The sequence below is a fragment of the Cucurbita maxima genome, unplaced genomic scaffold, assembly GCF_002738345.1.
Source record: "Cucurbita maxima cultivar Rimu unplaced genomic scaffold, Cmax_1.0 Cma_Scf00002, whole genome shotgun sequence".
Classification (NCBI taxonomy): Eukaryota; Viridiplantae; Streptophyta; class Magnoliopsida; order Cucurbitales; family Cucurbitaceae; genus Cucurbita; species Cucurbita maxima.
Genome location: NW_019272018.1, coordinates 1,088,347 through 1,110,759, shown reverse-complemented (window position 1 = coordinate 1,110,759; position 22,413 = coordinate 1,088,347). Strand labels below are relative to the sequence as shown.

Genomic DNA, 22,413 nt, shown 5'->3' with positions numbered 1-22,413 from the left:
TAATAAAAGTTTAAATTTTGTTATATCTTAGTTTAAACGTCTTTTTAGTGTTTGAATTAGGGTGTACATAGTCCAGGTTGGGTTGGGTCGAAAGATTTTTTTGACCCAACCCAACCCAATCCTCTTTTTCAGGTTGGTTCGGGTTGGTCCAAAATTTGTTTTTAATTTGTATGACCTAAAATGATAAAACAATTATTATCTATAAGTTGTAGATCAAAAGTATCAAACTCTATTGTATTCATATTATCACCTATAAATATGTAAAGAATATACAATGAATCAATTCCAAAGTTATCACATCTAATTAAATTATCTACGTTCTCAATATATAATCATTCAACAAAATGCCTAAAAATTCACCTATAAATATGTAAAGAATATTCAATGAATTAATTACAAAGTTACAACATTCAACAAAATGCCTAGAAATTTAAAACTATCCAACCCTCTATTGCATTTTTTGCAAAAAAAAAAAAAAAATAGTATTTTGATAATTAATACCGTTTTAAAATTGTTTGAAGAAAATATACTGTAATTTCAAATATTTTACTTACATTCTTACATGACATTGGTGGAGCTTGAGGGTCTTAAATCATCTGAAAAAATAAAATATAAATTGTGATATAACAATATAGAATACATCTTAACAAATAGACAATAAATAGATTGGGAGTTACCTGTTTCAATCTTAGAACAAATCTCCAAATCATCAACTTGTTGAGGAATATCTAACGATACTGATTTTCTACCGATCCAATTTTGTGTACATATCAAAGCTTCCACTCTTTTAGGTGTTAAAGAACTCCTAAAAGAATCAAGAATCCTCCCCCGAAAAGATAAGTCACACTGAACGACCAAAACATCTTGGGCAATTTTCGACAAAATTCTATATTTAAACTCATTTGCTTTCCACCATGCCAAAACATCAAAATTATCATAAGTTCTTCACTAGGGTCAGATAAATATCAATCTACATCATTATTTAACTCGAGTGAATTTTGCTCCTCTTTTTCGTTTGTATCTTGATAATACTAATATTGAACCACTCAAATTCACTTCATCAATTGTGTCCATCTCCATAATCATGACTTAGAAGTGAGTCTTGATTTAGATTGATGATAATCTTAAGCATTATCATGAAATTTGTAGTAATCATACAAATGAATTAAATAATTCTTTATGTCATTCACAACACTTTAGCCCTAACATCATAAATATTCAAGAAGCAAAATGATATGTAATTCAATTTGTAATGAGGATCGAGTATCACTGCTATGAATATCAACTTATTAATTCTTTCCACTAAGCCCCAATATTTGTCAAACTTAACTTTCACATTTGTACTAATTAAAAGTTCTCGAATACCCCAAAGTTCATGAAAATAAGAATTAGAAGTCACATATAAAGAACCACTTAAGATAAGCTCAATCGAGCTCATGGGATATTAGGAGACCATAGCATATAATCTATGAAAGTTTATAGTCTAAGACACACGATAAAAGATTTCGTGACATGATTTATGAATGATTATAGCCCTACACATAAGACTACTTAGAAAAGGTAAATTATCATCATCAAATTTTATTTTAATGCTTTTATGGAATCTCTTTTTCTTTTGATTTTTTTCTTCTTTTTTTCTTGATTTTAGGAGCATTCTTTATGTTTGAAATCAGGGGGTACTTTAGGCATTTTTTTTTTCAATAGAAACACATTTGGCCATTTAACAATTGAAGAGACTTGGCTGCGAGTCAGAATCTGTAAAAGTCGAACTTACAGGAATAGTCTCATAAGTGCAAAAAGCTCACCACATCTAATTACAAATCTCCAAAACAACACACAAAAAAACAAATCGTCTGATTCACTTAAATATATAGCTTTTATAGTCAAAGACACTTCAATGAGTCTACTACAAAGGGTCACTAAAAAGAAAGATGTTAACCAACCATGGTGCGTTTTCGGCCTCGCTGACGCACTGTAAAATGAAAGTGAAAAGCAAGAGAAGTAAACTAAGAAATCATAGGGAATAAAACAGACAATGAATGATAAAAGATGGGATCACTACCTTGAGCTAATTTGTTCGAGGTTGACGACCACTGTTTCGAAGTCTTCCGGTATGAAGCAAGAATTTGTTCCATCTATAAAATATGTAAGAACCATCAATGTATATCAATTTGGGTATCAATTCACCCCAATTTGTCAACAACTAGTCATAAGATTGCATGAAAATCACTAAAACAAAAAACCAACAAGAGGGCCAACTAAATGACCGCCTAAAAAAAGAGCCACAAACCTAAGCCTGACATGTAATAACAAAAGACTTCGGAGACCGATGCCTCACGTGAGGCATCAAACCTACCTAGCAAGGGACTATCTATACCTCCTCCCAGACCTCCATTTTTCCGAAGGTTTTATTGTTTCTCTCAAGCCATCCCATAACACTGCAGAAACACTAGCACTCTAGAGGAACGGCCATATGCCTGAGGGGAGGGTGAAAGAAAAGCCTCTTCAACGTATGGCACAGTCCCGGTTACGGGCTAAACTACCCCCAACAGCCTCCAAAAACCAGCCCCAAATTGAGCAAGCAAACTAACAGAAGAAAATTGTGGGTCGTGTATGGTAATACAGCATTAGTAAACTGCAGCCCTCACGACTGAGTTAGACTAAGAAAGGGAACCACATTTTATAACTACGCTACGAATTCTACCCTGAGACAACAGTAGAGTTGCAAGAGGGAAGGTTAGAAAAATACATTAAACAGGACGAGAGAAAATTGTTAACTTATTTTGGTCGTTTAGCAGAATATGAATATGTCAGCTTGCAGGAGAGAATCCTGGGAGGAATTTCAAAATATCCCTCTTTTTGCATAGTTCTAGGATTAGAGAAAGATGAAGAGAATAGTCAGAGGAATGGGCACAGAGGGCATGATATAATAGTAAAATTGCATGGAGGATGGTGTAAAATATGGCTAGCAGAAGGCCGGAAGTCTGTTAACTTCTTTTGTCATTCAGCAGATAACATCGTGCATGAGAGAAGCAAGGGATCTTGATTTATAGTTACATCTTTTGGGTACTTCCTATCTAGATAGATGTAGCAGCCCGATATTGTCCTTTTTAGGCTTTCCTTTTTCGGCTTCCTCTCAAAGTTTTTAAAACGTGTCTGCTAAGAATAGGTTTTCACACCCTTATAAAGAATGTTTCGTTCTCCTCCCCAACCTATGTGGGATCTCACAATCCACCCCTTTTCGAGGCCCAGCGTCCTTGCTGGCACTCGTTCCCTTTCTACAATCGATGTGGGACCTCCCAATCCACCCCCTCTTAGCGTCCTTGCTGGCACACCGCCTCGTGTCCACTCCCTTTAGGGCTCAACCTCTTCGTTGGCACATGACCCGGTTTCTAGCTCTGATACTATCTGTAACAGCCCAAGCCCACCGCTAGCAATTATTGTCCTCTTTGGGCTTTTCCTTTTGGGTTTCCCCTCAAAGTTTTTAAAACGCATCTGTTAGGGAGAGGTTTCCACACCCTTAAAAAGAATACTTCGTTCTCCAACCCGACCAACTTGGGATCTCACAATAGAACTCTAACGGTCATCTCCTCCTCCTATCAATCACTAATTCTGTTACTACACGCAGGTGGATGATAAACAACATAAGTCTTTACTACACATGTTTAAATTTATAGAAAAAGAATCTCTAATAGGGAAGGACAAAAAAGGAAAGAAAAAAAACTTACAGCAAACCAAGTGCAAGGGAAACCAACTTACCACATTGCCACATGAAGAATGCATCGATAGCAGTGCTCGTTCCAACACATATAGATCAACTGCTTTATCTTCAGGAATAGTTGAAGTAAAGCTCAGACCAAAATCAATAAGGACCTGAAAAAAGACAATTGCTCTTATGACAGAGATCAATTTATTACAAATCTTAGCACGACAAACAAAATTTCTTACATTGTAAATTATTATAACCAAAGATTCAACTCACAAGTTCATTGGTACTACTCCTCACCAACATGTTAGACGTCGTCAAATCACCATGAATTAAACCACCATCATGCAACTTCCCAATTGCAACGCCGATCTGCATTGCAATGTCCTTCAACTGTTTCGAACCATCACCACTTGACCCAATTTCAAGTAATATATCTTTCACAGAACGACCTTCCACATACTCAAATGTCAGGGTATGTAATATCGGGTCAACAGCATACAACACTGGAGTAGAAACCGCGAGTCGCCTAGCTTTGGTCATGCACCTTGCTTCCTATATCATTTAGTTTCAGTCAAACATATGCAAGACAATCTTTTCGCTAGTTATTTCTTCAACTACAAAAAGGCGTTTCGATAGAAGAAAACAAACTGCATTCAATCGCTTGAGTGTGAGTTTGGAATCCAGAGATGGATGTCTATATTTCTTTGAGAATCGTTCCTTAACAATCGATCGCCTTCCTACGAAAGTAGACTCAAACACTCTCTGCAAGGTAAGAACAAAAAACAATATAACAAAAGACCTGTGTACTTAATACCTAAAATTCGTAAGGTGAGTTTGGTATAACTTTTGGAACAATGAAGAACATTTTTCAAATTCTTCACTATGTTTGACTACAAAGTGAAAATTAATTCTGAAAGTTCTAAAAAACTTAGTTAGTACTTCTTCCAAAAATGTTGTTTATAGAATAATCTCCCTTTTCCAAAGAACATCCCGGATTAATGGACTAGAGGTTCAGACTTACAGCTTCAGCTCCTTGCTTAATTAAAACGAGTGAGCCATCATTACTATCCGTCTTTATCTCCATAACTACAGTAGGCAGCAGCAGGATGTGTTGAATAACAAAATAGAAGTTCCTGGAAGAAACTTCCAAGTTATTAATTCTACAACCAGAGCCCTAAACATGAATCCCATAGTGTGAACATATAAACCTACTAATAAACTCAACAAATTTGCAAGAAAAAAATGAATTAGCCAGTAGTTCATACACTTGGAAAATTGGAATCAAGAGAAGGCAAGAACAAGCAGAGTAGAGAAGAATCCCATAAACGAAATTATGATATACGTTAGAGAAACTCACCCGAATTACTCTTAGAATCGATATGAAATCAAACTGAAAATGAAAGAAATACAACTGCAAATGAGAAAAAGGACCCGAACGAAGCCGCAAGTCCTCGTTGTCGCTGGTAGTGTCGTGGTTTAAAGAGGAAGTTTTTGTAAAGATTAGAACCCAAAATTCTGTTAGTCCCCAATTCCAAATTCTATTTTAGCCAAAAACCCTAATGGAACTCAAAAAGCCAAAGTTAATAAATTATATATATATATATATATATATTATTTAGTGCATGAAATACTGTCTATAATTAGTCTTTTTATTTGTAATAATCTTTAAAAATAGTTTTTTTTTATTAAATTAATTAAAAAAAAACCTTTAAAACTTAAAAAAAAATTAATAATACAAAAAGTTTAAAATACATGCAAACATGCTAAAAATAATTTGCAAGAAAAAAATTATGATCGAGACACTCCTTTCTAAATAATTTAACGAAATAATTTTCGAATAAAGTAATTAAAGATGACGACATCATTCCAAAATTTCCTAGTTCTCTAAACTAGGAATGTTCTAACAAAATGTTAAATAATAAAATCAGTGCCGCTTCTTAAATAGTAAATTAAAACATAAGACTTTGAGTTGTCACATGACCGTCCTTTCCACCCTACTCGCCACTCTCTTGCAGTAGTCTTGCTCTCATCTAAAAACATATCTTAAAATAGGGTGAGTATTAAAATATTTAGTGAGGCCAAAGTCATATATGTAAACTATTATATACTTCGTCAATCAAAATCAAGTGACCTTGATGGTTGATTACTCCTGGCACAAAGTAGTGTAATCTACCCTCCTAAAATTGTTTTCAGTAATCAATCCTTAGTGACCAATAGTGATTGATTACCCGATCCACACAGTGTGTAATCCTTACCACGAAAATAATTTTCAACATTCACTCATGTGACCAATAATGGCTAGCTACCCGCACACCACGTATAATCCTACCACATTTTTTTTTATTCAAAAATCATAACATGCACATAATGCGGTCCAAAAATAATTATTTTCCTGATCAATATGTATTACAACAAACAACAATATTCATATAACAATCTATATAATGGTATATATATCCAATCGAATTTTAGAAAACAAAACAGTTTAGTTTCAATAGGAAAGTCTTTTACCTGAAACGTTTTCCTTAATCACTACTAGAAATATCGGTCCAACTCTGACTTAGACCGAACCTACATTAACAGATCTACAAATCAACTAAACTGCACACGGCATAACAATTCCAATACTATTGTCCTCTAATGGAATATATGGCCTCAATTCCTACTTTCCCAACACTGATAGTTGTTGGTGCTTCGACTTCTCACCTTGGTACTTTTGTTACTATACTGAAAGTTAAAGATAATCATTAGTGGTACGTCAAATCCAGAATCGAGATTGAGTTAAAAGTATCAAGCCTTATGAAACTAACTGTTCACTCTTCCTAGCGCCAACAGTAGTGGCTGCTGTAGTAAAGGTGCATAGTGACACCAACAGTGAGCTACCGATGCTTTTGGTAGTCATGGGTGGTCGCATGACAAGGAGATGGGTCTGTCATATATCGCCGTAACATAGACACATGAAATATATTATGGACTCCCGCAAGAGCAGGTGGTAGTGTCAAACGGTAAGCGACTTGCCCAACTCACTCCAAAATTTCAAATGGCTCAATATAGCGTGGTCTTAACTTTTCCTTGCATCCAAACTAAGGACGCCCTTTATAGGTGTCACTTTTAAGAATACCTTGTTCCTCACTATGAACTTAAGATCTCTTTGTCTCACATTGGCATAACCTTTTTGTCTACTTTGACCTGCACGCATCCTAGCTCTTATCTTTTGGATTGCCTCATTAGTAGCTTGGACTAGGTGTGGACCCACCAACTTGCGCTCTCCCACTTCATCCCAACACACATTAAGGATCGACATCTTTTTCCATACATGGATTCAAACGGTGTCATTATCAATCGTCACTTGATAACTGTTAATATACACAAATTCCATAAGGTGCAAATGAGTGTCTCAGCTACCTGCATAGTCCATAATACATGCTCGCAACATATCCTCTAGGGTTTGGTTCAGACGTTTTGTTTGCCCATCTGTCTATGGGTGGAATATTGTACTGAACCCCAGTTGCATACCCAATATTTGTTACAGGCTCCTCCAAAACTGAAGTAAAACAAGAATCTTAATCTAACATAATTGACACTAGTACTCTATGCAATCTGACAACTTCCCTCATAGTACAATTGAGCCCACTGATCTATAGAATAAGTGGCTTTGCCGGGCAAGAAGTGTGCAAACTTCGTGAGTCTATTAATCACCACCCATATGATCGTATAGCCCTTAGTTGTCCTAGGCACTCAGCGATAAAGTCAATTGCAATATTCTCCAATTTTCATTCTGGCATACTAAGAGGTTATAACAATACTGAAGGTCTTTGCCTCGGAGCTTTAACATGTTGACAATTGAGACATTTGCTTACAAATTCAGCTACATATCGCTTCATATTCCGCCACCAATAATACTGCTTCAAATCCTTATACATTTTGGTATTCCCTAGATGTATTGAGAATCGCAAACAATGGGCCCCGGTTAGAGTTACTATCCTCAATTCCTCATTGCTTGACACACACAATCGTCCATGATATATAAGAGTCCCTTGCCAAATGCTAGCAAAAACTCGGTCTGTTCTGTGATTAATAACCTCCATTTCTCGATCAATTTTGAGTCCATCTATTTCTCATGCGATGTCTCAATATTGGTTGTATTGTAAGCTAGGCCAATTGTGTAGTGACTTCCCTCATGAACATGGCTACCTCGAGGTGTTCCATATCACGATCATGGTCCTGATTAGTGATTAATGTCGATGTATGTGTTGATTTCCTACTTAGTGCGTCGCCACCATATTGGTCTTCCCAAGCTGATAGAGTATCTCCACATCATAGTCCTTGACTAACTATAACCACTTTCTTTGTCTCAGGTTCTGTAACGAAAAAAAAAAAAACGCAAGCCGTCGGCAGGACCAAAAACTCCGGTGAACGCTGGAGTTTTCGTTCGCACACGACGCACAAAGGGCGGCCGACGTCTAGGTCACCACGGGAACCAAACCTGACCTTCAGCCACCCCGAAGATACCTGCAGAGAAGAAAAAAAAGTGAAAAACTAGACAGAGAAAATCCGACGAAGCTCCGGTAAAGTCAAACCCTACGAAATCGACGTCAAAACCTCCATTTTACGCAACGAAAGTAATCCCAAAGACTTTTACACACACCAGGGGTAGATTTAGACGGGTCCTACACGTTGTACACCGTCGGGCAAGGGAGACAAGGCATCGGATTTCCAAACCCTCTCAGATCCGGGAGTGTTAGGCCTTTACGAACCAAACAAATACAAAAAACGGAATTAGGGGAAGAAGGAGACTCAGAAACGAAGGAAAAAGGAGGGAAAAAGGATGTTGAAACGACGTTACCGAGGTGAGAGAGAGGTTGCCGGAAAATCGGTGAGTAACCGAGCGAAGAAGACAAAGTCCGACCCGAAGGTTGGACTCCCGCGACCCAAACCGAGCCCAATCCACTTCTATCCAAACCGTGGCCGACAACACTCTCGCGAGCCAGTCGTCTCAGCCCAAACCAGAAAGCCCAGTTATGGCCTAACCCACCAGCCACGACCCGAGAGCAAAAACTCAACCAACCCGAGACCCGCAAGCCCAGTCCGACACCCGACACTAACAGCCCAGCCCACTTACACATTTTCCTTCAGCCCAAGCCGGCCCATCACTCGCGGTCAACCCGAACCTGCGCGCTCGACTCGACAACCCGCGCCTCGACCCGAGACCGATGCACACGTATCGCCCTCTGGTTGTGCCATGTGGCACGTCTACAGCGCGACACCCCTTGGCTCCGGCGGCTCAATCGGCACTAAGTAAGTGGTTCACCCATCGTAGGTTACGCGTTATTTGTTGTATGTTGGCACGTGCCCGTGGATTCGCACGTGTCATTAAATTGTATGCTAGACTCATGTGCTTAAGTACGTAATATTGTGAATGTGAATGTATGTTGTTTAGTCTGATGTGATATGTAGTGCTTATGACGTTTATGATGTTCTTGAATGATTATGGCATGATTGTATGAAATATTTGAATGTAAACAACATGTAATGTATGACATGAAATAAGGTAAATTGCTTGAAATATAACCCCTATAGGATTATGTATATTACGTAGACTGAAAATGATAAATGACATGTTAAGCATGAAATAGGACAGCGGGGTTATATTTGTTAATGACAAAGGTAGAAGTAATGCGGACCTCATGCATTATGTGTGCTCATGCATTTGGGGGGATACCCCTATCCCATCACAAGGGTACAGATGCGTACATCCAATGGCATGACAACGATTGTTATGTCTTGCATAGCGCTACCGTGACGGTTACTAGTTCTAACGGGTGTCCGACCTAAGGAGCTTCCAGAGTATGCTCACCAGACAAGGAAAGTGGCCCAGTGGTGTGCGAACATACTCGCACGTATGGGTTGTGTAAAATATATGGTACACGTCCAAATTTACCCATTAGAACAGCACCGTAGGGAAAACGGAATGAAAGATAGGTCTCATCATCTCATTGCATGTGATTGTTGCATAACCCCGATAGGGGGTCACTTATTGAGTATTCTAGAAATACTCAAGCCTTGTGCTACTTTACTTTTCAGATAAAGACAAGGCACTCATGTGAGATCGACGGCGGCATCGTACACCCCGAGACCGTGGCACATGTGTAGGGTAGTTGTTTTTCATTTTGTAGTATAGGTCTGTATAGGCTGAATTCGATTTGCATCATTAGTATAGGTTAGAATAGGTTGAATTGTAATAGCATAATAAATCATAGGGTAGTATAAGACAATTGTTTGAGTGTTGTTTTTCTTTCCTTTCTTTCCCTTGTAATCATTTTTTACGAGGTAATAAAAGACTAGTGTAGTTGCATTTATGATAAGAGCTCAATTTAATGTAAATTTCTCATTTCAAGATATATTAATGACCTTAGATTAAAGAGGTTAAATTTAGGATCATTACATGTTCAACTCTTTTTGGGTAAAGAAGTACTTTAGGCTTCTATGGTCGGTGAAAATTTGGATCTTCTCCCCGTACAGATAGTGCCTCCAAATCTTTAACACAAACACTACTAATGCTAACTCAAGATCAGGAGTAGGATAATTCTTCTCATATTCTTTTAGTAGACGCGAGACATAAACGATAACCTTCCCATGTTGCATGAGGACACAATCCAACCCCTTCTTCGATGCACCGTTGTATACTACAAAGTCTCCATCTCCTGTCAGCATGGTGAGAACTAGTGCTGACACCAATCTCTGCTTAAGTTCTTGGAAGCTATCTTCACATTGTCTACTTCATGTAAATTTTGTGAGATGGGTTACAAAAATCTAAAGAAAATAGGTTGAAAACGAGTTTTTGATCGAAATCTAAATTTTTTTGAAGTTTTAGACTTACACGAGGACACGCAACTGCCGAATGAGAGAAGAATGTGTTCACCTCAATGATCGACACATTTTGAGTGTTGGGTGGAGAGGCGCGTTTGGCTTCAGACTGCGATGCATGTCGCGGATAGCCCAACTCAAACTGTATTCGATCCAAGATTCATGCGCAACTTGGCTTAGTACCCGCGGTCCGACTTGACTTGGAGCGCTTATCAGTGGTTGTCACGTGTCACTCCTAGATATTCAAAGGTAAAGGTTGTGTTCGCTGGGGCTCGGAAGTGGGCTCTGCCTACAATGACTAGCCTGTCCATGAGTGTATCACAATATATCATATCATTAACATGTCAATTTATCACATATCTCATACCATAACATATTCCATATCATTTTGCAAATACTTCGTAGTCATATCGTTTCCATATGCATATCTTAGCCATATCGTTTCCTAAACTTGTCATAGTCTTATCGTCCTTATACATTTCATATTCGTATCATTTCATAAACATACATTAGTCATATCGTTTCCATATGCATATCCTAGCCATATCGATTCTTAAACTTGTCATAGTCTTATCGTCCTTATACATCTCAGAGTCGTATCATTTCAGGAACATACCTTAGTCATACCATATCCCAACATCTCCTAAGTCATATTGTTTTATGAATATATCCTAGTCTTACCATTACAGGAACGCATCCTAATCATATTGTTTCATAAGTGTATCATAGTCATACCATTACAGGAACGCATCCTAACCATATCGTTTCATAAATGTATCTTATTTATACCGTTACAGGAACGTATCTTAACCATATCGTTCTATCAATCTATCATAATCATATCCTTTTCTATACATAACCTAACCATATATCGCTATATCAATCATATCTTAGTCATATCGTTACTATAACGCCCCTAATTTTCTTAACCTATTTAGTGACGTCACTCATGCATAAATAAATCATTAAGCTAAAGTTCATCGTAAATAACTTTGGAAAACACAATGAAGTCTAACATAAAGGTCCAAAAATCCAAACCAAACATGTATTCTAGGGGTGTACATTCAACCCGACAACCCGAACCAATCCAACCAGAACTATATGGGTTGGGTTGGGTTGGATTAGCATTCCGAGTAGGGTTGGGTTCATTTTTCTGAACCCGAACTGAATCGGTTCGATTTCGGGTTCATGGGCAAAACTTTCGGGTTAAACCGAGCCAAATAAAAATATATAAAATATATTAAGAATTTTTTCTTTTTAATGGGTTGCTAGAGTGGTACTGAAGCTAGTCTAAGGACACTTAGGCCCGAGTTCCAAGCAAATATATGTTCCAAGGACATTTTATACTATTTTTAAATATATTGTTTATTATAAATACAAAGTTTATTAATTATGATTTGTTACTAAATTATATTTATATATATAAAAGTATATTATTATTAAAATAGGTTTATTAATTATGATTGGTTCCTAAATTATATTTATATGGTTTATTATATAATAAAAAGGTTTATTAATTATGATTTGTTCCTAAATTATATTTTTATATATAAAAGTATATTCTAAATTCTAATACCAAGGTTTATTAATTATGATTTGTTACTAAATTATATTTATATATATAAGTATATTCTAAATTCTAATTCTAATGTATTTATTATTTATTTGTTGAAATATTATTATATCACAACAAAAAATAGTTTGAGATTCTGTTCCAGTATAAATAAGTATATTTTAATTAAAATATTTTTATATAGATATTTTTATTTTTGTTATATGTCATACCTTTAACTAATCATTCTTATTGTTTATTTAATTTTATGATCTATTTTATAATTTTTTTGTTACTTTAACTCATCAAATGTCGGTATTTAGTTGTCTTTAGTTTTATACAATGTTGAACTATGTTAATATATTACAATTTTCGCTCATTTTTTTTATTGAATTTATTTATTTATTATTATTATTATTTTTTTTTTGTAAATAATTAGATTGATTTGTTTTTGTTTGTGAACTTTTAATATATTTATATAATATTGTATCCGAATAATTATAAATTGTGGATAAATAAAACTTAAAAAAAATTGACAACCCAACCCCAACCCAACCCGAAAATAGAGGGTTGGGTTGTAAAAAGTTTTGGGTTGGGTTGACAATCCAACAAACCCGAACGTTTGGGATGGGTCAAAAAAATTCCCCAACCCATAATATTTACACCATTAATGTCTGCGAGAGTAAAACATTCTGTAACTGAGTTCAGAAAACTCTAAATAAAAACAATGTTCAGTGTTTTAGCTTAAAACAGTCAAATAAACGTAAACTACTAATAATGCCCCCTCTTCAACTTTCATGGTGTCCTCAGCTCCACCGTCAGCCGTACATTAGTGTCTTGCCTTTACCTGAAAAATGTAGGTAGCACTTGGCTTGAGTATTTTATGAAATATTTAGTAAGTCACCCCACTGTTGGAGTTAGATATGTAAACACATGCAACATATGAGCGGGACCTAACTTTTCGTAAACCTTACATGACCTTGGGTGCTTTTCTATTCTAGGTAGGGTTGGATGTGTAATATTTCTTCACACACGACCCATGTACACACACATGAACCCACCCAGCGGGCTCATATACGTACCCCCTGGGCCTTGCTTGGTCGGGCACACGTCGCTGAACACCACATAACATAAAAGACCCGCATGATATCATGGCAAACATAAATATCATATTTCATTCTTTCATAACATAAAGGGGAAGAATCCTGATGCAAGTGACATACATATATACATGAGGTACCTTAACATACCTAACATGACATTACATAAACATTACTAACATTACATATACGTTGCTTACATTACATGACATATTACATAACTTACATTATATGACATATCACATAACATGAAAATACGTTCCAATTCCATAAGCATTTTATAAACAGTCACCAGTCGACACAATCCATAACTTTTCATAGCGTAAAAAGTCAACATAATTCATACATAACATAATCATATCACATAAGATATGGTGCATGCAGGGTCCATAGGGCACGCACCATCATACATCACACGATAAGCTAACTCCAACAGTAAGGTCACTTACCTCGACGGCCTTGGCTAAAGCCACTCACAAAACAAGCTAATTCCAACGGTAAATTACGTCCTATAAGAACCACATAAAAATTTAGGAACCTTTCATAACATACCCTAGCTAAACTTCGTGCTATTTAACAAAATAAACCCCAAAACAACCTATCTTTGTAAAAATAAGGGCGAAAATGACTTCGAAAGGGCTGAAAACCTTCTTCATCCGAAAACGGCAACCCCAATGTTCCAAGAGACCCTCAAAATACCCAGTGAACAAACCCATCGATTTCCCTTTAGACTCTCTTGATTTTTCCGTTCTCCCAGACACCAAAGGAAACTTTGGGAGTATAATAGTTTTTAAGAGAGGTAAATGGTTGGGCATAAAATATAAAATGAATCTCAAGACATTTCTCAATAAGGTATTATAGGGTTTTAGAATAAGGAAACTTACATAAATAGGAATATTTTTATTAGGCAATAAATGTCTTGCTAGACATTCCACGATTTCGAGGGAGATTTCGTGAGTATTATTTTATTTTATTTTTTAGAAAGTCGAATCGTTATAGTTACATTACATTTATCGCATCCCTCTCATATCCTATCTCACATATATCATTGAACACATCATAACGTAAGAGTTATCATATCATTCACATATCATAGCACATGCATAACATATCATAGTCATATCAATTCATAAACGATTCACACATATCAAATTTATGACACGTGTAGAACCATAGGGCACGTGTTAGCATCAAATATAATCATGCCGATAGTAAGGTCACTTACCTGATTACTTAGGCTGGTGTCCCCAATTTATCCTTAATGAAAATTCGATTTTGTCATTTGTATCCAAGTCAACCTATATGAATCCATGACATCAATTTCACGTTCAATTCTCTGAATTTTACAATGGTCCATGTGTTACATTTCATGTGAGCATCAGGGACTTCATGAGCATTAGACTCTAGATATGTGGTTAGTTTCTATTTATGGTTATTTGTAAAGCTGTTCAGTATTCAATAATATCATCCCTTCAAAATTCAATTGTTTATTTTTCTGGCTTAGTTATGTCAAAACCTAACAATTGGTATGAGAGCCGCAATTTTTGAGTGATCAAATAGAGAGAGTATGAGTGGGTCCCTCACTTTGATGGTCACTATGATCATTAGAGTGAGATGAGGGAAAATTTACTCAGAGCAAAAGGTCTATGGAGTGTGGAGGAACAATGTTGATTGAGGCACAAAATAGCCACCTTGATGATGCTAGACTCAATGATCACCAAGTAAAGCATTACCTCTTCCAGGAAATTGATCGTACTGTCTTTGAACAAATCTTGAATCGTGGTACAACCTAGATTGTTTAGAACTCAATGAAGTGAAAATTTAGTGGAAACCAAAAAGTGAAGAAATCTCTTCTTAATGCATTAAGGAGAGAATTTGAGATCCTAGAGATAAAAAAGGATGAAAGTATCACAAATTATTTTGCAAGAGTGATGATAATTTCTAACAAGATGAGAAGCAATGGAGAAGATATGCCAGACAAGAAAGACAAGAAAATTGTAGAAAAAATTATGCATACCCTGACTAAAAAATTTACTTATGTTGTAGTATCAATGGAGGAACCCAAAGATACTGATAACATGTCCATTGATGAATTATAAAGTTCATTAGTGGTGCATGAACAAAAATTTCGAAGATCCAGCATTAATGGAGAGAAGCAAGTTCTAAAAGTCGAAGGACTAGCGAAAATAAGTAATAAAGGAGAGGAACTTACAAGGGCAAAGGACGCGGAAGAGGAAGATCAACTTTCAACAAAGCAACTGTTGAATGTTATATTTGTCATGACTCGGGTCATTTTCAATATGAATGTCCAAAGATGAATAAGGAATTGAATTATGCAGAGCTGGAAGAAGAGGATGAAATGCAAATAATGGCTCATATGGAAAGACATGAAGCAAAATGAGTGATGCTTGGTTCTTAGATTCTGGTTGCTCAAACCATATGTGTGCAAGTGAATGTATGTTTTCAAGCTTAAACAAGACATTTTTCCACATTGTCAAACTTGGAAATAATACAAGTATGAAAGTTATGGGAAAGGGTGCAGTGAAATTAACTTTGCATGGGGTTCGTTGCACTATTAGTAATGTGTATTGGGTACCTGAACTCAAAAATAATTTCTTGAACGTTGGACAACTATAAGAAAAGGAAGTAGCAGTGTTGTTTAAAGATGATGTATGTGCTTTTATCTATCCACAAAAAGGAAAAATAGCAGAGTCAATTATGAGTGCAAATCGGTAGTTTATTTTGCGTAATGAACTATCTACACAACAAATGAAGAAAGATGCCTCCAAGTTTCAAATACGGATCAGTCAATAGTTTGGCACCATCGTTATGGTCATCTCGACTACAGAGGCTTGTGCACCTTGAAACACAAAAACATGGTGAAAGGCCTGACGCAAATTGTAGCTCCAAACACCACCTGCGAGGCATGTATGAATCGCAAGTAACATCAGACTCCATTTCCAAAAATGGGTAAATGGGTAAATGGAGAGCAACGGAAAAATTGGACTGGAAAAAATATTGAAATTGATAAGAACATAGCCGAAGGAGGAGAAATCACAGAGGAAACGATTGAACCGGTTGCTGAAACAACTGAAACAATTGAACCAGTTGCTGAAAACAATTTTCCAGTAACTGTTGCACCAGATTTGACAATTAGAGAGGGGAGAAATCAACATCCACATGTATGGTTAGCAAATTATAATTCGGTGAAGGCTTATATGAAGAGGATGAAGAAAATATGACATTCTTGATGATTTCAGATCTTGTGAATTTTGAGGAAGTTGTCAAAAGCCCAAAATGGAGATTGACTATGGATGAAGAAATCAAATCCATTGAAAAAAATCAAACATGGAATTTGGTGGTTCTACTGGCTGAAGCAAAGAAAATAGAAAATATGAGTGAAATGGATTTATAAAACCAAGCTAAATAAGTTTGGAGAAGTTGATAAATACAAAGCAAGATTGGTTGTACAAGGCTACACACAAGAGCATGGAATTGATTATATGAAATTGCAAGCACCCTATCCTAACCAAGACTAGGAATTTTAAATATGCAACTATCCTATGCACATGCTACCGTCTCTGATCACGATGCACCGTCAATCGTACATGGGAAGCCTTGCCTTTACCTAAAAGATAAAATGACACACGGCCTGATTATTTCGAAGAAATACTCAGTAAGTGACCCCAGTATATGGGTCATGCTAATGCAAACACATACAATCATGAATTAGGGACCTATCTCTAATCATCTTAAGGGTGGTCTCCAGTCTCGAACAAATTAGATGTGTAGTACTTCCCTACACACGACTCACACGAGCGAGTGTGAATCCCTAGGGCGCTCGCACACCCCCTGGACCCTCTAGTCAAGCTAATCTATAGCGACATTCGGAGGTCAGCAGAACCCCATAGTGTCATGCGCCTCATGAACACCCTCATCTATGTGCATTCGCACCTGTGCGCATTCGCGCTCATCATACGGTGTGCGTCCGTACTCATCATCTCTAGGGGAAGTAGCCCTATGCTTATGAACATACAATTATACATGAGGTCCCTCTAAGTCCAATTATGCATCTCTTTTGACACAACCCTCTAGTCTCATCTCTTGGTTATACTATGTAACATGTGCTCGTGAATATTTACATTAATATCATTTTCATACTCTTAGGGTTGTGTCCTATGTTGATCTAACGACATGATGCAATATGGTAAACAACATCATAAGACATGTTCAACATGGAAAATATCATCATGTTAATAACATCATCATGCATACATCATACTCATCATAGAAGCCATTAAATGCATCAAATATAACATGTACATCATGCATCGAAACATAAATAGTGTACATTTAACAGACATCACAGCACAACGTCATACTCACACATCATCATAATTCAAACAATCTTTAGCCTATCCTATAGTAAGGTCACTTACTTGGTTGGCCTTAGCCGAAGTATTCCCTAATTAGCTAAATGTAAGCTCCCGGTTCGTGAGAGTTGCTTCCTACGTTGTCGGGGTTTGTTTCTTATCACACCGTTCGCCATCTTTCGTTAGTATTCCACAATTAATTTACCAATAATTCAATAAATGTGAAATAAAACTCTAAAATGGTCTCGGATACCTTAATCAGGACCGAAAACAGATCCATGAGGGTCGAAACAGTGGAAACCGGGTTGAAAACAAGTGAGCCGAGCCAAACAGCTGCTGGGAGTCGCCAGAGGAGCCTCTAGAGTGTCATTGGAGGGAGCTCGAGCCGTTTGCACCGAGCTAAGCCGAGGGACCGTCTGCACCTATGTGTGACATGTGGCAGCAGAAAAACGAGCCACGTCGTTCGATAGCGTTGGGTCGAGGTACGGGTCACAATCCAATTTGGGTCGCGGACTGCAGAAGGCTAATGGGCCAGACTAATCATTGGGCCTTGGCCTACTGGGCTGGGCCGCAAGTGTTTGGGTTGCAGGCCAGTTCGATTGGACCGTGGGTCTGGTCTCGGGTTGGTTCAACTGAATCGTTGCTTCTAGGCTGGTTTGAGGTTTGGGCTGCTGTAGTTGGGCTGGGTCGAAGGCAAAAACCGAGGGAAAGAATCGGGCTGGCTCTCTCGAGTTTTGGGTTCGAGTTGACTCGGATCCGTGGATCTTGTCTTCCTTACTCAACTTCGGCCGATTTTCTGACGCGTCTTCTCTCTCCTTCCCGCTGCGTTTCCATTTCGGTCCTCTTTGTTTGTCGTTCTTCTTTCCTTCCTCGAAGTTTTGTGACCTAAAAGTTCCTAAAACCACAAATCTAAGAACGTTTAGGAAAATCCAATTTTCTGACCTCGGTTACCGATGAGGGTGCTTACGAAAAGGCACAAAATGTACCTTGAGTTGTGCTTTCGTTAGGGATCCTTCTCGTGGTGGTAACTGGGCATTTGGCATCGATTTTAGGGTAGTTTGGGGCTCGTCGGAGGAATTGGAAACTTGCTGACATTATTCGAAACCTCTTTCTCTCTCGTATTTGTCCTTTTCTCTGTTTTCATGTACTTTAATTGATTCTGGGAGTCGTGGGTTGAAGGTTGAGTGAGGTGTGGCTGTCGTTTCGTGTGGGGTTCGTGAAACTCGGCAGTCGCCGGAAAATTCACGAGTTTTCTGTCAACTGAGTTTTTTTTTTCTTTTTCTTGTTTTATGGCAACTGAGTTTTTTCTTTTTCTTTTTCTGGGTCGTTACAGGAATTTAAATGTTTCATGAAGAAAGAGTTTGATATGACTGACTTAGGTCAAATGAGATTTTTTCTTGGAAGAGAGGTAATACAAAGATTAGATAGTATTTTTATATATCAAAGAAAGTATGCTATTGAAGTTTTAAATCGATTTGACATAGAGAATAATAATTCTCTATGTAATCCCATTGTTCCAGGACAGAAAATTGGCAAAAATGAAAATGGTGCAAAAGTAGATGTAACTTTGTATAAACAAATAGTGGGAAGTCTGATGTATCTCACTGCTACTCGTCTGATCTCATGTTTGTTGTAAGTTTGATTAGTCATTTTATGGCATGTCCAATACAACAATATTTTGCAGCCCCTAAAAGGGGTTTAAGGTACTTGAAAGGTACGGTAGATTATGGTGTATTTTATAGAAAGGGAGTGATATGAACCAAGAGACATCAATCATACAATATACTTCAATGAAAATTGATCATGTCGAGCTTGAATGATCTACATGCAACCTAACTACATAGAATTGCAAATAAACTTAGTCATTGGCTAAAGAAAGCACAAATGCTCATTTTATATATATTTTCCCAAGTCTTTTTACAAATACAACATGACTTTATATAGCCTCAAAATGAAACTATTATAGACATTCCAAAGTTGTAACATTCATACTTAATACCCATAATTAACCATTATGTAATGGTAACCTAAAGTAAATAAAAAGTCTTAAAATATATTAATGTAATACAATAACTCTAAATTACTCTAAATTGTAATTCACCCAAAATTTATAACATGAAACTTCATTCTTCTTCAATGTGACATGAATTGAAATATCTTTTGATAATTTCAACAATATTTTCTTCACATCTTCATTGAAGTATATAATATGATTGATGTCTCTTGGTTCCTATCAGGGAGAAGTTAATGATTTAAATGGATTTACTGATAGTGATTATGCTGGAGACGTGGAAGATAACAAGTGTATTTCAAGCTATGTATTTATGATGAATGAAGGAGCAGTAGCTTGGTCTTCTTGTAAGCCGCCTATAGCCACCTTATCAACCACAGAAATTGATCTTGTTACTGATAGAACCTTATCAACCACAAGCTATACGATAATACTTCAACTATTAAGCTATCCAAAAATTCAATTATGATTTCACTTTCTTAGAGATCTTACAAAAAAGGAACTGTCAATTTATTATTTTGACAAAAAAGAATAAGTTAAGGAGGGATCATTAGAAGAATTTGATTAGCTATTGTTAGAGCATTTTTAGATATTTAGTTTAAATATTTTACCATATTTGTTTACGGTTAGTTTATATTTTTAGTTATTTGTAAAGCTATAAAAGTCAAAGTTCATTATTCAGTCATAACTTCACACGGTTTCTATTCATTATTCAATCATGTTTATATTTCTGATTTAGTTATGTCAAAACTTAATATGTCGATTTTATGGAAAAACTAGAGATTCGACTCAAGGAAGAGTTTGTGAGAGCTTGGGAGATTCAACTCATTATAACACAAGAAGTAAAAGCAGCCTGCTAGAATTATCCTCATAGAGATTCGACTCAAGGAAGACTTCGTGAGAGTTCAACTCATTATAACACAAGAAGTCCCACCTTCATATTCATATTTCATCAAGGTATTTATTGCTTAACTTTAAACTTTTAATTAGTGTGATGTCCCACCTTGGTTGGGGAGGAGAACAAAATCGTGGAAACCTTTCTCTTGCAGACGTGTTTTAAAGCTTGAGGGGGAAGCTCGAAAGGAAAAACCCAAAGCAGCTTGAGGGGGGAAGCCCGAAAGGAAAAACCAAAAAAAAACAATATCTGGTAGTAGTGAATTTGAGTCGTACGACGTGTCAGCCTTCTCACTGTTCCCTGAAGGGGTAGACACGAGGCAATGTGACAGTAAGAACATTGGACCCCAAAACGGGGTGGATTTGGAGGGGTCTCACATCGATTGGGGAAAGAAACGAGTGACAGCGAAGACACTGGGCCTCAAAGGGGTGGATTGAACAAAACACCCGGAGTGGGTTCCACATTGATTATGATGTCCCACATTGGTTGGTTGGGGAAGAGAACAAAACACCCTGTTTTAAACCAAACCCTGAATGATAGCCCAAAGATACAATATCTGCTAGCGGGGAATCTAGGTAGTTACATTTAGTTTATTTAAATCTAAAAAAAATCGAAGTTGTGTTGTACACCCTCTCACGTGAGGAGTCATTCTTATCAACAACCAAAATAAGAGCATCTTTAGCAAATGATGTTTTTTTTGGCACTTCACTTCCAAGATGCAACAACCTTATAGAGAACTTGTATGTAGCTCAACCCCGTTACGAGACGATGAGACGATACGACGAACCATGCTACCAGACCTAGAGTCCTTGTATGNCAAAAGTATTCCAAACCTTCTTCTATGGCAACTTGCCACAGGTCATCTAGAGTGTTCTGTCTAAAACATTACCGGCTCGCCTTCTTGTTATCCAAAAGTTGGTCGAATCGGGCGATTTCAAGACTGACTTCAAGACCGTATGTGGAATTTCCGCCTCATAAGGTTCCAAACACCTTGACAGAATAACCTAAAATAGGCACCTAATTTTAAAAACCAAAAAAAAAAAAAAAAAAAAACAAAAAAACTTGTAGTTTTAGGAAGACTAGTTCAAATTGAAAAGGTCCCTAGGTAGGATATAGGGTACTTTCCTTTTGATCAGGGGTCCCTTTGAGCAAGTCTACAACAAATCTTTCCTACAAAGAGTGGATAAAATGTTCAATAAAAAAAAAAAAAATATATATATATAAAATTAAATTAAATCTTCAAAATACCTAAGAAACCCTAGCTCATTCCACACGCGCACCCGCACATACGCGTATATATATTATATTTCTTCCGTTCCTCCGTTGTAATTGAAAACCGGAGGAACCTTTTGGATCTTATTAGCCAAAGAAATGCAAAACCGAGGGGAACTCCAACTTATCTTCTCGAGGGAGTGAGAACTATTAAGAACAAAATGGAAATGGTCCCAACTAGAAAGAGTTCATTGAAAGAAAAGAAAATGAATACATTTTTTAGTAAGAGTATTTTTTAAAATTTGTGAAAGGTCAAAGGTATTAACTAAACTTAAATGTTTCGAATCCAAATTTGATAGTGAGGATGTTTTTGAAAGAAAATTCCCGGACCGTTTGGTTGTGGAAAAAGAGGATGAGAATGGACATAAAACCCGTGTTCGTTTTACGTTTTGGAATTTAATGACAAGTTGGAAAGTTTGTATTGGGAATGAACGTGGATTTTAAAGACCGAACAAAACTAGGGTTGAAAAGTTCGGAGTGCTTTTCATAGTAAGATGTTATAGTGACCTGTCTCGAATGGTGTAAAGAGTACTAAGAGAGTAGGGAAAGATATTTATCTGTGAGCCAAACGGACTCGAGGAGAACACGACCGACACGAATTATTCAATTTTTTTTTTTTTTTTTTTTTTTTTTT

General features: G+C 36.8%; 1 protein-coding gene across 3 annotated transcripts; it reads right to left on the bottom strand.

Moving 5' to 3' along the window:
* Positions 1-1,781: 1,781 nt before the first annotated feature.
* On the bottom strand, positions 1,782-5,248 carry LOC111470128 (EKC/KEOPS complex subunit bud32). Of its 3 annotated transcripts, none has more exons than XM_023115635.1 (7): positions 5,067-5,245; positions 4,731-4,883; positions 4,358-4,471; positions 3,983-4,261; positions 3,760-3,873; positions 2,063-2,135; positions 1,782-1,972 (listed from the first exon to the last, which is right to left on the bottom strand). In XM_023115635.1, exons 2-7 carry the CDS (start codon positions 4,791-4,793, stop codon positions 1,935-1,937), a joined length of 681 nt encoding a protein of 226 aa, XP_022971403.1. In that variant the 5' UTR covers positions 4,794-4,883; positions 5,067-5,245; the 3' UTR covers positions 1,782-1,934. The 3 variants fall into 3 exon arrangements, with proteins under 3 accessions (XP_022971403.1, XP_022971395.1, XP_022971412.1); XM_023115627.1 differs by having other exon boundaries at positions 4,731-4,842; XM_023115644.1 differs by lacking the exons at positions 1,782-1,972; positions 2,063-2,135 and adding an exon at positions 3,592-3,611 and having other exon boundaries at positions 3,687-3,873; positions 4,731-4,842; positions 5,067-5,248.
* Between the last annotated feature and the right edge of the window lie 17,165 nt (positions 5,249-22,413).

Bases quoted from the DNA above. Each gene is read 5' to 3' on its own strand.
- LOC111470128 (XM_023115635.1), bottom strand. From the start codon at position 4,793: ATGGAGATAAAGACGGATAGTAATGATGGCTCACTCGTTTTAATTAAG. The intron at 2,136-3,759 runs GTAAGTTGGTTT...CATATTTTATAG, and splicing joins ATTCTTCATGTGGCAATGTG to ATGGAACAAATTCTTGCTTC. The intron at 1,973-2,062 runs GTAGTGATCCCA...TTCATTTTACAG, and splicing joins CTCGAACAAATTAGCTCAAG to TGCGTCAGCGAGGCCGAAAA.